Here is a 15,943-nt window from a genome sequence, read left to right as displayed (position 1 = left end):
GGCAAAGAGAAGAGTTTGCACACAAGAACACAACCTTTAAGGAACAGCTGTAAATTGCTATGTCCTAACATGAAACCTTTCTTCCCTAACCCTTTTATTTTTCAGCTGAGAATCCTGGCTGGCTTTAGCACTTCAGGTGTAGGGTGACTGCTCTTTACACTGATTTATTTGCCAATACAGACACACCAGTGAGGTATCACAAAAAAATGAACAGAGGGATGTCAACACATGAATTATTCTTCACTTTTTTCATACAAATTACTTTTTTGCATCAACAGGAGAAGAGTTGTAGCTGAGAAGGGTAATACTAAATTCCTATTACAGGAAATTCCTTTTTGCTATGCTGTGGATTTTGCATGCAAGGAAGTGTGTAAATAAGTGAAGAACTTGTGTGGTGCTGCCAGCCCTGCCCAGCCCATCCCCAGAGCTGGCTGTGCAAAGGGGAGCTCTTGGAGCATATTTTGTGGAAGATTTTTATTGTGTGCTTCTCAAGTCAAATTTAAAGCTGATCATAAAGCAGACCTACCTTCACATCTGTTTTTTTATTAGCTCAGGGGCTGAGTGCTTAGACTCTCCTTGAAGCTGAAAGTAACACCAACATGAAGGTGCTGGAAGCTTGAAGTGTGGTCTGGTTCCATCAGAGCTTCCTGGCAGATCCTGGCTCCTCCTCAGAGCAGCTGTGCTCTGTCTCCCTGGTTATCATGACCTGGTTTGTGTGCACAGGCTGCTATTAAAGCACACCGAGGCGGATTCACACGGAGCCTGACTCTGCTAGACAAAAATAACTCCAAATCCAAGTCTAGTATTTACATACCCTGAGCACAACTCATTTATGGTGATTGCTGATTCTATTTGTATCAGTGTCACACAATTATAGAATCGTTTAGGTTGGAAAAGACCTTTAAAATCATTGAGTTCCAACCATTACCCCAGAGCTGCCAAGCCCATGTCCCTAAACACCACATCCACACAAGTTTTAAATCACTCCAGGGATGGATATTGATTTTAGAAAGCAAACAACACACAAACCTTAATCTGTTTGGAGATATGGATGTATTTATAGGGTTTGTTTTTAGGAAACCTTTTTAGGTGCATCTTTTCTAGGAAGTGCTTTCCTGCAGGAATAATCCTGCTGCTTCCACAGTCCTTACTCGAACACAGAGCTGCAGATTCTGGGTCAGCAGTTGGGTGATGTAAATAGCATGTTCCCTTCCAGATTGACATTTCACAGGTTATAGGCATGGGCTGATTATTTGGCAAGAAGGACATTTTAGTTGTATTTCCAAAGTGAGGGGTTTGAGGATCCTGTAATTTCAGTTCTACTCTAATACTGCATTAAGGTTCAGAGTAACAGTGCTAGTCTTTAATGTAAAGACAAATACATCAATGAAGATACAAATTCATTTATAAGTTACCCTATTTGCACCCATATTTCACTGCCTTTATCCCACACCTGCTTTGTACCAAGATCTGTTGCAGCAGTTTTGAGATGAGCACATTTACCAGTTTTCTCCTCACCTCTCCACAATATTCAATGCCTAATTTTCCTCTAATATTTTTTTTGTCCTTGCACACAAGCTAATTTCATTCTGGTACCACCTTCCTATTTTTTAGCATGCTTCTGATCATACTTCTCTGCTTATCAAATCTTTTCTGCATTCCTCAAAACTCCTCTTTCCATAAACCTGGTTCCTTTTGTTTTCTGTTCTGTTCTATTCTCTATTTTCTATTCTGAAGGAGTTATGCTCAAGCTGTAACTGTATTTAATCCACTTTTTGGTTGGACTTTGCCCAAAAATGAGTTTCTTAAGAAAAAGGAGGACACCAGTGACAGCAAGTTTTGGAACAAGGACCTGTCCTGAGATGTGCTCCAGTCCCAAGGACAGAGGCCCTGCTGTCATTTATGAATTTAAACGAGTTTGTGGCTGTTCAGTGAAGACTCAAAGCACATAAATTAGTTGCTTTAAGCTTTTTGCAGATCATAAAGGAAACAGAGACTAACACGAAAAATTTAATTTCGTATTGTAAGGCTTTTGAAAAGAATGAAACTACTTGACAAAGAAAGTATCTCTTGCCAACGTGTGTTTATAAAAATATTTCCTTTTTCGTTTTGCATCCCAGTAATGTTGAATATTTAAGCCTCTTTATCTCATCACCTCATGCTGATGGATGAAAACCTTTCTGACTGCTTTTTATCAGGAATCAGCTATTATTATTCACTTTGTCTGGGATTTTTTTGTCGAAATGTCTGGAAAGAAAATTATCCCTCAACTACTCATAAGAAAGAGGGAAAGCCTTGCATGTATCCTGACAGCTCTGCTGTACTGCTGACTTTTTTCAGCCTTTTTTTCTGCTTTTCTCCTTCCTTGCAGTGCGGCAAAGGGGCTGAAAACTTCGATAAGTTCTTCACACGAGGACAGCCGGTGTTGACGCCTCCAGATCAGCTGGTCATTGCCAACATAGACCAAACAGATTTTGAAGGCTTCTCTTACGTCAACCCCCAGTTCGTGCACCCCCTGTTAGAAAATGTAGCATGAGGCAGCAGAACAAATCCCGCCGTGGGGAGCAGCTGTAACCCTACAATTTTTAGGCTTTCGCCTTGTTGATTCCACTTGGGCCTGGAAATTGTAGGGTTTGAGGGTGTGAGATGAGGGAAGGGCCACTTAGTCAGGATTTGGGCTTTGCAGCAGCGTTGTTGTCTTACCAGGAGATAAATTAGTGTACAGTGCCCACTTTTTCTTCTAGAAGTCATCGCTGACTTGTCGAAACTTACCCATGTTTTGGTACGTTCTACATTTTGTAACTTCCCACTGTCCTTTTGCTCCCTTTTCCACTCTGTTGTGTTGGAGAAACACCTGGCACGTGGTCTGAAGGAGAAGCCACCTCGAGTATTTATTCCCTGGGAGGTGGGAGCGTCCTCCCCGCGCTGCCCGGAGACTTCGGGGCAGCACCAGAGACTGAGCGGGGTCAGCTCCAGGGGGGAGAGGCATTGCAGAAACCTGGCTGAAAGTGTTTGCAGAACATGGCAGGAAAAACAAAAAACAGTTGGGAATGGGTGGGAGGGGGGTGGGAATCAAATTAGAGCCTGAGGCTTGGTGAACTGATCCTGTAAAATCCCAAATAAAAGCGCTCGGGTGGTGGCCGCATCTCTAGGATTTGTGCTAAGAGTAGCTTGTGATAAACTCAAGGGTGAAATTTTGTCTTTAATAATAATAATAATAATAATAATAGTAATAATTTTAATAATACTTTTGTGAATTTTTAATCTCCATGAGATTATTCTGTGATCCAGGGTGCCATTGTCTGTTCAGTTGGTTTTATTTACACCACTCCTCAAGTTTACTGTTAACTGGTTCTAATACCAATATTTTACTATGAAATTTATTAACCTGGAATGTAAAACAAAACTGTAATTCCTTAAGTCTTATTTACATGTGTTTATTTATAGTTTGCAGTTTAGGGCAGTAAATTGAAGAAAGCATCATGTATACTAAATTAACAAAAAATGCAGCCCCGAGTGACTTCCTGATTTCTCCAGAATAACTCATGAAAATCGAGTGAGATTTAGTCTTAAATAATCAATTTTAATTCAGAAAACTTTGGGCTGTAGAATAATCAAGCCTGAAAGAAGCAGCACCTAAAACTCGTTTTATTGATAGAATGGAATTTACTACATTTTACATATGCTTCATGCAATGAATTTTGCATGTTTAGTAATAACTCTTAATAATAAGGGTTAATAATAAGCAGATCTATATTATTGACATAATCATATCAAGCATAAAGAGTATTATAAAAATTTTATAAAACAACTTGTGCTTTATTTGTGAAAGTTCTTGTTCTGAATGACACCATTTAGATTTAGCTAAATGTTTTCTTGCTATTGTTTTGATTTTTACTTTAGGTTTTGAATATTGTTACTGGCTTAGGGTATAATCTCTTTTTTTAAAAGTAGATATACTTTTAAATAATAATTGCTACCTGCAGGTTTTATACGAGGTTCAATTAGGCTTTCATTTCACATCTGCTTATTACTTGCAGAGAAGGAAATAGACTTTATTTGCAATGATGAACACTGTAATTAATGCAATCTTCTCCTCTCCTATCACTTAGGTTAAAAATTTTTGATATTTCCTCTTACAAGTTACCAGAAGATATTAACTCAAATATCAGTAAATAATGTTTTGTGCATATTTGGGTTTTGTTACAGCATGTAAAATAGTAGTTGGTGCATTTCCCTTTTTTTTTCCCTCCTGCCTTGATCCCATTAGCAGCCACAGGCACTTTTTGTCTCTCAGATGTGCATGATGATGCCAGAAGCATGATGTCTCTGTTGCTGCATGCAGACTGATTACAATTTTTCCAGCATGTAAACATATTCAAAAAGTAAGATATTTGCCATAAAATTCAATTTATACTAGAATATGTAATGGGGTGGGGTGGGAGGGGAACCTACTTTCTAATCATCTTTTATGACAATAAAACATGGAACCTGTGCCAAAGATTCTGTCAGAAAGATCCAGTCCTGCCAGGAGGGAGCCAGAGGGGTGGTGGAGCTCGGGGCTGACCTGGGTGGGTTGGGCAGAGGGTAGGGAAGCGTGGTTGGATGTGAAGGGCGACTGTGTGGAGCTTCTGCACCTGCAGAGCCCTTGGAAAATGTGGGTTTGGGGCAGGATGGGAAATTTCCACACTCCAGGAGTTCAGTTGTTGCCCTGTCTCAGTCCTTCCTCCCCAGCTCCCACCAGCAGCACCGTGCAGGGATGGAGCCCTGACACTCCCAGGGGTGGCTCACAGGAGCTCAGATCACTGCCTGAACAAACAGGACTCCAAACCTTTCAAACATTTTAGGAGTAAAAATTTTAAACTCTTCTGTGTCAAATATGTTGTCAGCCAAGACTGGGAGTTCATTTTCTCCTTTGTGTATTATGTACTTCAAAAACGATGGTATTCACCATAAAGCATGTGGCCTAATGCAGCATTCATGACTTTCTTCTTTTTTCTTTTTTTTTTTTTCCTGAATATTATTAGCATGTTTAGTAAAATCTGGGTAGAAATCGTGCTGTAGAAGACAATAGATTGAATTAAGATAACAGATCACTGAGTCTCAGATTTTAATAAAGAAGGGACTCTCAGCTATGCCAGTCTGCCAGGAGGTGCCATTGTGCTTGTCTTTAAAATGTGAAGTGAAAAAGACACTTTTGGAAAAGGAAAATACTGGGAGAAATACCAGCATACAGATTTGGGGAGTAAGCAAAGCAGAACAGGGGCAAAATTGAACCAAGCCAGAAACCAGGCAGGAGTTCCCCTGGGTAGATGCTCCCACAGTTCTGTTTTCCTGGTGAAATCTGAATTTCCCAGGAAGTCCCATTGCTGTCACAGCTGTGACAGTCAGTGCTGACCACACCTGGGCTGACACTGGGACAGACCTGCTCATTTTCTGGCTGCTTCTCACACCCATTTTCTTCAGCCCTTGTGTTTGCCTCCCAGTTTTTCTGACATAGAAGCAGAAATTCCTCTTTAACGCCGTTACCTCAGGTCCCCGGGTTTGTGACATATGTGCTGTCTTCTGGAGGTTTCTGTAACTCTTAGAAAAGGTACTGTGAACTCTTGGATCCTGCAGGGTTGGATAAAGCAGGGATTAGCTGTGTTACCCCTCCCTGCTCCTCCTGATGCCCTCACACGCTCTGACCTTTCCCAAAAAACTCCCGCTGGCTGCTCAGAATCCAGAAACCTACAATGGCAAGGAAAACCTAAGAATCTGGCCAGAATTTTCATATCTTTTTAGAAACAGATGTTATTTATATAATATTTTTCACAAGATTTGATTTTCTAGAGAGCATGTATCAACAGAAGGAGAGGCATTAGAGCTGCTTCTCTTTCACTTGTGTTCGATAGCAACTCCCAACACCCACATTAACACCAAGATTCCCAAAAGGCAAATTACAGATTGCACTGCACTGAGGCTGGGTGGAAGTTCTGGGAGCTGTGATTGGAAATTGCACTGCACTGAGGCTGGGTGGAAGTTCTGGGAGCTGTGATTGGAAATTGCACTGCACTGAGGCTGGGTGGAAGTTCTGGGAGCTGTGATTGGAAATTGCACTGCACTGAGGCTGGGTGGAAGTTCTGGGAGCTGTGATTGGAAATTGCACTGCACTGAGGCTGGGTGGAAGTTCTGGGAGCTGTGTTTCCATCCCTGTGCTCCAGTCCCAGACGGTTCCAGGGCAGCCCCGTTCCTGCCAGGAGAGGCACAGCTCTGCCATGTAAAACTTCCAAGGGGTTTTCAGGGATCAAATGGGATTTAACTGGCTCCTAGGCAAATTTCGTCATTATTCAGGCATCTGGATGCTTTTGTGCACCTTTGAGTGGCCAGAGCAGGGTGGTGGGATTCCAGGACAACATTTCACCCAGCAGCCAGGCTCAGTGCTCTGAGCAAGGCTGGCACAAATGTGAGAAAGAGAGAGCACATTCCCATGATAAAACACTTCTTCTAAATCCAGTTTGGAGGGGAAATGCAGTTTAGCTTTCTGATTCTTCATTCTTTCCAGAAATACAATTAAATTTCCTGAAGAAAGTTTTTCTAGAAATCAGCTACTAGTTTCAAGAAAACTCATCACATCTGAATGCTGCTGGCCTTTGAAATCCATCCTGGCTTTTGGGGTGAATCCAGTTCAGTGATGCTGGGCTTCTCTAAAACTGGTGAGGTCGAGCAAGAGAGGAACTTGTGTTCTAGCTGGAAAGATGACATGTCCAAGGATGGGGTGGTACCAGTTGAAAAGTGTTTTCTGGATGCAGTCCCAGTTAAATGCCATAGGAGACACCTGCAGTGAGCAGGGAGGGCAGATCCTCCTTGCTGTGCAAAGCATAGCATTGGAAATAATCAATAATAATAATAATCATCCAATAATAAAGCTTTGATACGAGTAGAAAGCATATTGACAGTATATCGAGTTTACAGTAGGCTTTTGGACCTGCCAGGAAACTTCTGGAAATATTTAATAATGTGATTTTCATTCTTTTAGTGATTTGCATAAGTTATTGTACATAGGGGTTTTTGTCTCTTTGCAAACGTGAGTGTGGGCTGTGTTTGATGTGTCCCCTCTGTAGGTGGGCACTGAGCTGCCAAGTAGTGAAAAAGCAAACAAGCTAAAAAGCACTTTTTTCCTTTGGCCCTGCACTCATAGATGGGATCTGAAATCGCTGAGTTGCAGAAATAACTAAGATTTGACTCCATAAACGTGCATGATTCCCTCACTGTGCCAGTAACAACTGGGAATTAAATAGCCTTATCATGAATAATCACCATGCACTACAGCCCTGCTGTTCCCAGGAAACCTTGAGAGGGAGAGGGCCACTTGTCAACCTCTCTGCCTCACCTCCCTCACCTGGAGAATGGGGTAATTGTATTTACTGACCCCACAGGGAGGGGTGAGAGCTTCTTAGGCAATGTTTCTAATTCACTTTTAACCTGAAAAGAGTTGTGTAAGTATTATTATAATTTTTAATATTCAATCAGCTTCTTGGATTCACATGGTACTGCTGACTGTACCATGCTGTTTCTACTTTTTTATAGAACTTTAGTAACTCTGCTGAAACCGTTTGAAGAGAAATAAAATCAGATCTGATAGTTTCTTACAAGAATCTGGAGTCCGGCTTTTGTACCTGGATCAGGGTGTGGCAGGCAGTGATGCTTGCTGATTGTGTAGGTCAGCTGCACTTTCCTTTTTTCCAGCTACTGAGATTTTTACGTGCAATTTCAAAATTCCATGTTGGTGGAAGTTTTAGCAGAACTGATTCTTGGAGGGGGAAGATTCCCTTTGGGTGAATAAAGTCAGCACAGCTGTTTTCTAGCACCATTTTTACTGACTCCTGCTGAAGGAGCTCTGTTCTGTGTGCAGCTGCTCCATCCATGACAGGTTGATCTTTTCTGTTGATATTTTAAGTGTTTCTGTGTTGTAAATGTGACTTTGTGCTTTTTTTTTTTCCCTTTGTCTGTGACACTGTAGTTCAAATTTAAAATAAAACTGCTCCAGAAGCTGTTTTTTGCTTCCACTGATGTCAGTTGACCTAAATAAATAAATTAATGATTTGAAACAGTGCAGGATGAGCAGCAACAACATTGACACTCAGCTGCCACTGAAGCTCATTTCTCACTCTGCTTACATTGGACGCTCTGATGTTTCATTAGTTTTATAATTATTAATACCAGGAGCATTTTAATAGAAAGGCAGAAGATGTTCATAATCTTTAAAAACATTTTCCTGAGAACTATTTGAATTTCTTTTCCTTTTCTCTGAAGCCCTTGAGGTGACACTGCCAAGGGCTCCGTCCTTCCAGAGCTTCACACACTCCTGCCTCAGCTTCCCAGGGAACCACAGAGCTCCCAGGGTGCTGAGTGCATGGCCAAGAGCCCCAGTTCACTGGAAATATTCATTATATTATGTGTTTGCACCCACTGTTGGCCTTGGAGTATAAAAGCTATGTTCTTGCAGGGGTAATAAAAATTTAATCTATGACTCGTTCCCCAAACCTTGCATTTGTTCTCTCCCTTGGAAGCTCATTGTCTCTTTTAAAAATGTGCATTTCCCAACGCTCTGTGGTTCTGCACTATACAGAGAACACCTGAAACTTCTCAAATGATGCTACTGTGTGCTACTTTAATTTTTTTTAAATTAAAAAATTGAGTTCTTGAACTCATTAATATTTTTAATATTATTTTAAGACCCAAATGTTGTATTTATATGGAGGAGAACATTATTTATTTTAATATTATTTATCTGCAAGATGCTACCAGAAAATTTGGAGAGGCCATTCATTTTTAAAAAGATAAAAAAAAACAACAAACATTGGAAGTGTAGTGGGCAAGACTGATGTACAAATTGCATCATCTTTTTTTGTTTGTTTGTTTCATAATTCACAGTACCTTCAATCTTTGTTTGCATGAAATGCTTTTGTTAAGTATTAATTGTAGTTTCAAAGCAAGTGTGTATGAATAAAAATACTGATCATTACTTTTGTGAGAGTTTGGTCTGCCTTGAATAAATTTCCTTTCAAAACTGACTCCCCCAGGGCCAGGGGCTGCAGAGAGGTTGGTGTGATCAGCCACAGAAGTTGCCCAGTCTGGACCTTGATTCTTCAGAGACAGAATTTTAACCTGGGGTTTTGTTTTAAATTCATGTTGATGAGCCAAGAGGAATAAAACCAGCTTACCAAAAAAAGCTGTGTCTGTAAGGGGATTTCTGAGTGCTGACCTCGGGGATGCTGGGCTGCTCCAGGTATGGGAACCAAAGGGAAAAACAGCCCCAGGAGCCAAATGAGGTCTGAGATGGGAGGGTCTGGTTCCAAGCTCCATGGGGGAATGTGCCAGACCCAAGGAACCTCCAATTCAATTTCTTTTGGGGTGTGGGAGCCCTGGCTGGTTCATTCCACCCTCTGCCACCTCCTCCTGGGAGGAGAGGCTGTTCAGTGATTGATGTCCTTCCTGTGTGATGGAATTCCTGATTTAGGATCCTGACAGGACCTCCCAGTGCCACCAGCCCCGTCCACCCCACGCCTCGTTTGCACTGACATCGTTTGTCTCCCAAACTTGGAATCAATGTCCAAATATTGTGACAACTTGACAGACAGCTCAGCTCCCTTTCCTGCCTGCTCTCCCAGGAGTGAATCTCTTGCTAATTCAGTATTGGGTTCGTTTTGTCTGCAGAAGTCTGGCTGAGTTTGCCCAAAGGAATGGTTGAAATTCTGGGGTTTTTTTCCAAAGGCTGTTTCCAGGCTACTTCACATCTGTCATCAGAGGTGAGCACATCTCAGCTTTCTGCGGAACAGGAACCTTGGGGATACATCACTGAGCTTGTGGACACAGAGCTGATTCCTCTGGGGCAGGAGGAAGGGGGTGCTCAGCCCTCCACTCTGCCAGAGCTGCATCCCCAGCCAGGATTTGTGGTCAAACCACCACAGTGCCCACCCAAGGGAGTGACAGCTTGGCCATGAACTTCTGAACGATCTCATTGGGGGAAGACAAGTCTGGCAGAGCCATGGGTGGCTGGACATGGGCTCACAGGGGTGGGAGAGCCACTGGCTACCCCATGGCCACACTCTGAGCCTCCCACGGGTGAGAGCCCATGGGCTGCTTTGGTGGGACAGAGTGTGGAAAAGAGGAAAATATCTGTGACAGAGCATCTTTGTTTGACTCTTTCTAAGCAGGCAATATTTAGCTGGTGGTTTTTAGGAAAATGAAGTGTTAAATCTTCTGCAGGAGAGGCTGAAGCTCTCCATGCCTGCCACATCCATGCAGGAGAGCATCTCCATCAGGAGCGTTTCCAGCACGACAAATCACACCAAGTGTTCGTGCCTGCCTCCCCCAGCCCCAGCCTCTCTTTAGAGATTTGGGTGTTTGATTCAGAAATCTCAGAATATTTTTGCAGAGCTGGTGTGTGAGCTGCAAATAAAACCAGCTCCTCTGAGAACTGCTTGGGTAGCTGAAATGATGACTGCATTAATTACCACGAGGTAATTATAATCCCACCTGCTCCCTGGGGAGCTGTGGTAAAGCAAAGGCAAATCAATCACGGGTCCAAATCAGGACAGCTGTTGCCATATGTGGATGGCTTGTCCTCAAAGGGATGTTTTCCCTGGCTGCACCTGTCACTTGTCAGCTTCCCAAAGTGGTGCTGCACCCAAGGAAATGGGGATCTGATGAGGACACCAGTCAGTGGCAGGGCTGGACCCACAGAGCTACCTGCAAAGGGAATTTTTTTTATTTTTTTCCTTCTTTCCCAAAAGAAGGGCACAGAATGAGGCAGATCTCATGGGAAATGAGTCAGTGCTGTCTCCTTCTCTGGGGACTTGCTGCATTTGCTGCCAGGGTGGCAATGTCAGACACCAGCTGCCACTTCCAGTGCTCGTCCCTGGTCCCTGAGTCAGTGCCTGACATCCTACCCCAGCAGAGGTGGCTGCACAGTCTGATGAAGGAGACAAAATCATTCCAAATCAAATTTGAAGCACCCTACCTGGGTGAGGGGGAAAAAAAAAGCCAAACAATCCCACAGTGGAAGTTTGTTTAGAAATATTTTAGATCTTATTCTTGCCCATCAAGGCTGGCAAAAATCACTTATCTCTTCACATGCTGGGAATGAACTTTGTGTGTGTCTGAGAGAGAGAGTTTGGCCCACATCTGTCCTATCTTTCCTATTTTTCCTATTTGAGGCCTTGATCCATCCTCTCTTACCTTTCTCCTCTATTCAGAACACTCCATAAAACTCAGTGCCCATAACAGGGAGACTTCCTAATCCATACAAAACACTCTGCTACAATTTATATAAAATCTCATCAAAGCTTCTACTTTTCCAGGAACACCTCCAGAAAAACACTCTTTTAACAGGATGCATTTGCTTCTCCTTCAAGTGTAACCATGTCTGGAACACTGATTAGGTGTGATTTCAGAAAACCTCCATCAGAAACAGCTGTAAAAGTAACCAGCAAGGACTGAAGGGCAGAAGGAAGGAAAGGCCTGCAGTGAGAGCATCCCAAAACTCTTGGATCAGTTCCTGGTCCTTTTGGGATAAGTCATTTAGCATTCTTGTGCCTGATTGACACCAACATCATTAAAAGATTGGTAATGAATTTCAGTGCTATATAAATCACACGGAAAAACTATTACCCTTAATGCGAGCGTTACGAGGCTTTAATAATTAATGTCATCTAAATTTCTTTCCAAAACATGACCTTTGAAATCAGATTGCTGTGGCCACAGCTGCTTTCCAGCCAGCCTGGACAGCTCCAGTGGGGCTGTGCTGGGGAACCAGGATGGGTCCAGTAGCAGGAACAGCTCCCAGAGGGAATTCCAGCCTTGTGCAGCAGGGTGACAGGAACCCAGCAGGGAGAAAAAAGCACTGCCAGCCCCAGCTCCAACTTGTCTCGCTGTAGGGCACTTCCCTGCACGGTGAAGGGGTGAGGAGTGGGCACTCCCTGCTCTTTCTGAGATGCTCAGATCCCCGGGCAGCCTGGGCTGCTGGTGCCTGCCAGCCCTGGAACAGCACAGGGAAAACCCCTCAACTGGCACGTCCTCTTCTTGTATGAGCTCAGTTTAGCCCCATATGATGACAGAGGGCATTTTATTTTAAATAAAATCTCTAACTTCCATTCACACGTGTGCCTTTGTTGTTGTGTGAGTCAGAGTTGCTTAGGGAGGCTGCGAAAGGCTCCACACGTTTATTTTTTTTGTTTTTTTTTTAAGGCTTTCACACAGCATGTGGGTGCTGGGTTAAAAATAATGTGGTGCCTCTCCTTGAGCTTCCTCCCAAGCAGCGGATCCAGGCAGAGGAATGTGCAGGGGAAACAGCAAATGGAGCTGCAGCTCCAACAGCCCACGGAGTTAATTCCTTTAATTTAGTTGTGGTGCAAGCGGGATGTGAAAACCCTCCCAGAGAGAGAAGGGCTGGTGTTCTTTGTTGCTGGGAGTTTTACGTCCTTCCCTGTTTTCAGTGTTTCAAAAATAAAACAATAACACTGCTGGGATAAGGAGCAGAAGTTGTGCTGAACTCCTTCCACACCCCAGGACCTGAAGCAGCCCATCCCACCTGCACAGGTGCTGTGGGTGTGCAGCCCAGTGTGAAATACCCCACAAACCCCATCCATGAGAAACAAAAATCTCTAAAGTCTCCCTCAGCAAGCGGTTCCCAGCCCCTGGAAGCTGCTGTGTTCCCTGAGCATTGTGCCAGGGCTGCTCTGCCTCTCTCTGCATCTCCCTGAGCCTCCCCCCGGCCGTGCTGCCCACGAAATGACAAAAAATAGCAAAAGCTGAAGCAGCTGGCATGGAGCATCCATCACCTCCCACACAAGTCACAGCAGCTCCAGCACCCCAGCTTGTTGCATTCACCTGCTCGCTCTCCTCTTTCCTTGGGCAAACACTGCAACTCCTGGCTGAGGCCAAAATGCTTCTCCCAGCCTGCTGTGCAGGTAGAATTGCTCAGCAGCTGTTGTTTGACACCAGATCAGAGCCATGGGTGGGCTCAGGGGTGGCTGCCCTTTGCTGGGTGGATTTGCTGTCCAAGTAATTCAGCACAGAAAAAATTTGAGGGAATAGGAGGGGAGGCAAACCTGAGGTTTCCTACCAGTTGGTGGCCTGAGCTGACAGGACCATAATAAGCTGAGTGCCTTCAAGGTGGCTTCTGTTGATAGGGAAAAGACCTGGGAAAAGCATCCCTGCAGATGACACCTGTCAGAATCCAACCCTTGCAGCTGAGATGAGACGTGCCCACCGCCCCCACTGCACTGCTGGCAGCCCAGGGAGAGCTGCTGTAACAAATCACTTCTGTTCTGAGCCACTAATGAACCTCAAATCCCTCCTCAGCAATAAGGTTTGACCTTGGGTGCATCCTAAAAGCTGCTGCTGAGGTGTCCATGGAGCTTCAAGCTTCCACACTGATTGAAGAGTGGCACAAAAGGTGCTGCAGTGGCTGGGGCTGGCAGAGCTGCTCAGTCCAGCCCTGCAGGGTCTGGCACAGCTGTGGAACATCCTGGCCTGGGCAAGGACCCACCCAGCTTCACCTGCCCCAGATGTGGCTGTGGAGGAGGATCCACAGGAGGAGAGAGCCCAGAAGGAGCAGTGAAAAGTGGGAAGGAAAAATGATGCTGCCAGCTGGTGTTATGTGAAACAACAAACTGAAACAGCTGCTGCAGGATTTGGCAAAGTCCTGCCCGAAGGTTTGGGGGGGATGCTGAGAAGATGTAAAATACTGATTGTCCTGTCTGGGAGAGCCATGCCAAGCTTCTGTCCAAGAGAAGGATTTTCCACCTCACTGGTCTTTCCCATCATCAGGGAAATACATGTTGTGTGGAGGAATTCTGGAGAGCTGCTAATGAGGTGGGAGAGTTTAGCTGTGCTGCTGGGGTTTTGGGAGGCATCCCTGGTGCTCTCTCTGATCCTGGGACTGGGATGCCTGTGGGAAATGTTTCTGTGTGAGTGCTGGCATTGTGCTTTGCCAGGGCAGGAGTTGGTGTGTGGGACAAGCAGCAGCAGAAAATCCACCCGAGGGTTTCAGTGCAAGTGCATTTTCATGGAAACAAAGGGGAGGGGAAGAAACTGAAGCTCAGAATGTGTATTTCTAATTGATTATATGCATGGCTGCTGGGGTCCTCTCACACTGTGTGGTTAATTATGTCACTGTGTGAGCCATGGCTTTATTTGTGTTGTATTCCAGTGATCCTGCCCAGAGCCCAGGCAGAGCAGAGCAGGTTGTCTGTCTGGAGAAAAATGAAGGTCTGCTTTGTTTGGGGTTTTTTTTTAACAATACAGAGAAAAGAAAAATGATGAACAACCAATTACTGTGATAAAACCATCTACCCTGATAGCACAGGGGGAACATCCAGTTCTAACAAGCCTCCTGCAGCTTTGTGATTTTATTGGTAATTCCCTGCTCATCATCTCCATCCCAGGGAAGCCTCTTTCTCCTGGGATCCCCAGAGGGCATTGCCCCTCTGGCTGCCTTTTCCAGCACAGAATCCATTCTGCTGACCAAATCCCTGCTTTGTCTTTACTGCCAAACCCCCAAGGGATTCACTGCTTTAAATTATTTCTCAAATGGGAATAAGAGCCCAGGAAAACATGCTGAATTCACTATAATTTAAGTATTGCTGTAACTTTGTGTGAAAGAACTTATGTGGTGCAGTCCCTCAAGGACAAATAAGCAGAAACCTCTTACTGGGATGCAGTTTTCTACCTATCTGAATCTGAAACTTGCCTATTTTGGGCTCCACCATGTTCTACTTGAATAAATCAAAACCACCACATCTGCATCAGCTTCTGTTCTTTCTGTAAATCAAACAGAGCTCACCAAGCCTGAGCACACAGCTCCATTGATTTCAAACAAGCCACCCAACAACACCTCCTCCTCATCTCATCTCTCACTTTATTTTGAGTTTTTCTATTTAAAGCAGTCATGTTTTGCTAACTGGGGACGCCTCAGCAAAGACACAGCACGTTTTAGCCATGGAGCTGGGGACTGGCGTGTGTGCACAGCCCCTGCAAAGAATGAGCTGTCCCTGCTGAAATCTCCATCCGGGGGCTGGGATGGTGTCCATGAGCTCCCTGGGCCCTGCTCCTGGGCTGGCACCTCCTGCAGCAGGAGTTCTGCATGGTGTGTGACCCTCCTCTTGTCCTTCCTGCTGTATCCAAGCGAGTGTCCCATTGCTGGACACCTCGATGGAACTGCATCCTTGTTCTTGGCTCTGCCTCATATTTTCTACGCTTTTTGGCTGAATCACCCAGTCTGGCAGAGGTTTCCAGAGCCCAGAGCATGTGCCCCTGTGTCCCTCTCTCCTTTAGCCCTGGGCTCTGTCCCTGCCTTGCTCCCAGCCCTGCCAAGCTGGCTCTGTCCAGCACACTGGGCTTGCTGCCCTCCAGCCCTCCCCGCTGCTCTGTCCTTAGCTGTGGATTTCAGTTTTTTTCAGCCAGTTTTCCCTTCCCCAGCCCCCAAAGGAGCCGTGTCCTGGGGAGCACAGCCTGCCCAGCGCTCGGAGCAGAGTTCTGCAGGTGTGGGGGGCACAGGGCTGGGGGTGCAGGGAAGGGAGGAGGCACAGAGGGGCAGGAGCAGGGCTGGCTCCCACCCCTGCCCCAGCGCTGAACGGGAGCCACAGCCACAGCTCAGGGACAGATGGGTGGAAGAAGGAGAAGGGAAAAGAGGAAAAAAGCGGGGAATAGAGAGAAAGTGGGGAAATAAAGGGAAAGGGTGAAAGGAGAGGCAGGAATGGGGGAAGGAGGGATAGAGGGAAGTGCGCGGGGGGTGGGGGGTACAGAGGAAGAAGGGGTGGATGGAGAAGGAGGGAGAGGAGGGGGAGCGAAGAAGGGGAGGATGGAGAAAGGGAAGGAGGGATGAAAGGAGGGAGGGAACGGGGGCACGGAGGGGAGGGAGAGGTGGGCTGGCCCCGGCGGCGCCATGTGATGCCCT

At 45.2% G+C, this 15,943-nt stretch overlaps 1 protein-coding gene across 2 annotated transcripts in view; it reads left to right on the top strand.

Annotated features, from left to right (window-relative positions):
• Positions 1-5,933, top strand: part of PRKCA (protein kinase C alpha) — a 141,858-nt gene extending 135,925 nt beyond the window's left edge. For both annotated transcript variants that reach the window (XM_033076405.2, XM_033076406.2), the window contains one exon: positions 2,372-5,933. In XM_033076405.2, coding sequence (XP_032932296.1) covers positions 2,372-2,536 — 165 coding nt within the window. In that variant the 3' untranslated portion in view covers positions 2,537-5,933. The remainder of the gene's footprint in view (positions 1-2,371) is intronic.
• The last annotated feature ends 10,010 nt before the right edge of the window (positions 5,934-15,943 follow it).

This window comes from Catharus ustulatus, chromosome 20 (assembly GCF_009819885.2).
Source record: "Catharus ustulatus isolate bCatUst1 chromosome 20, bCatUst1.pri.v2, whole genome shotgun sequence".
Classification (NCBI taxonomy): Eukaryota; Metazoa; Chordata; class Aves; order Passeriformes; family Turdidae; genus Catharus; species Catharus ustulatus.
The sequence above is the reverse complement of the archived record's forward strand: the minus strand, read 5'-3'. Positions and strand labels throughout refer to the sequence as shown.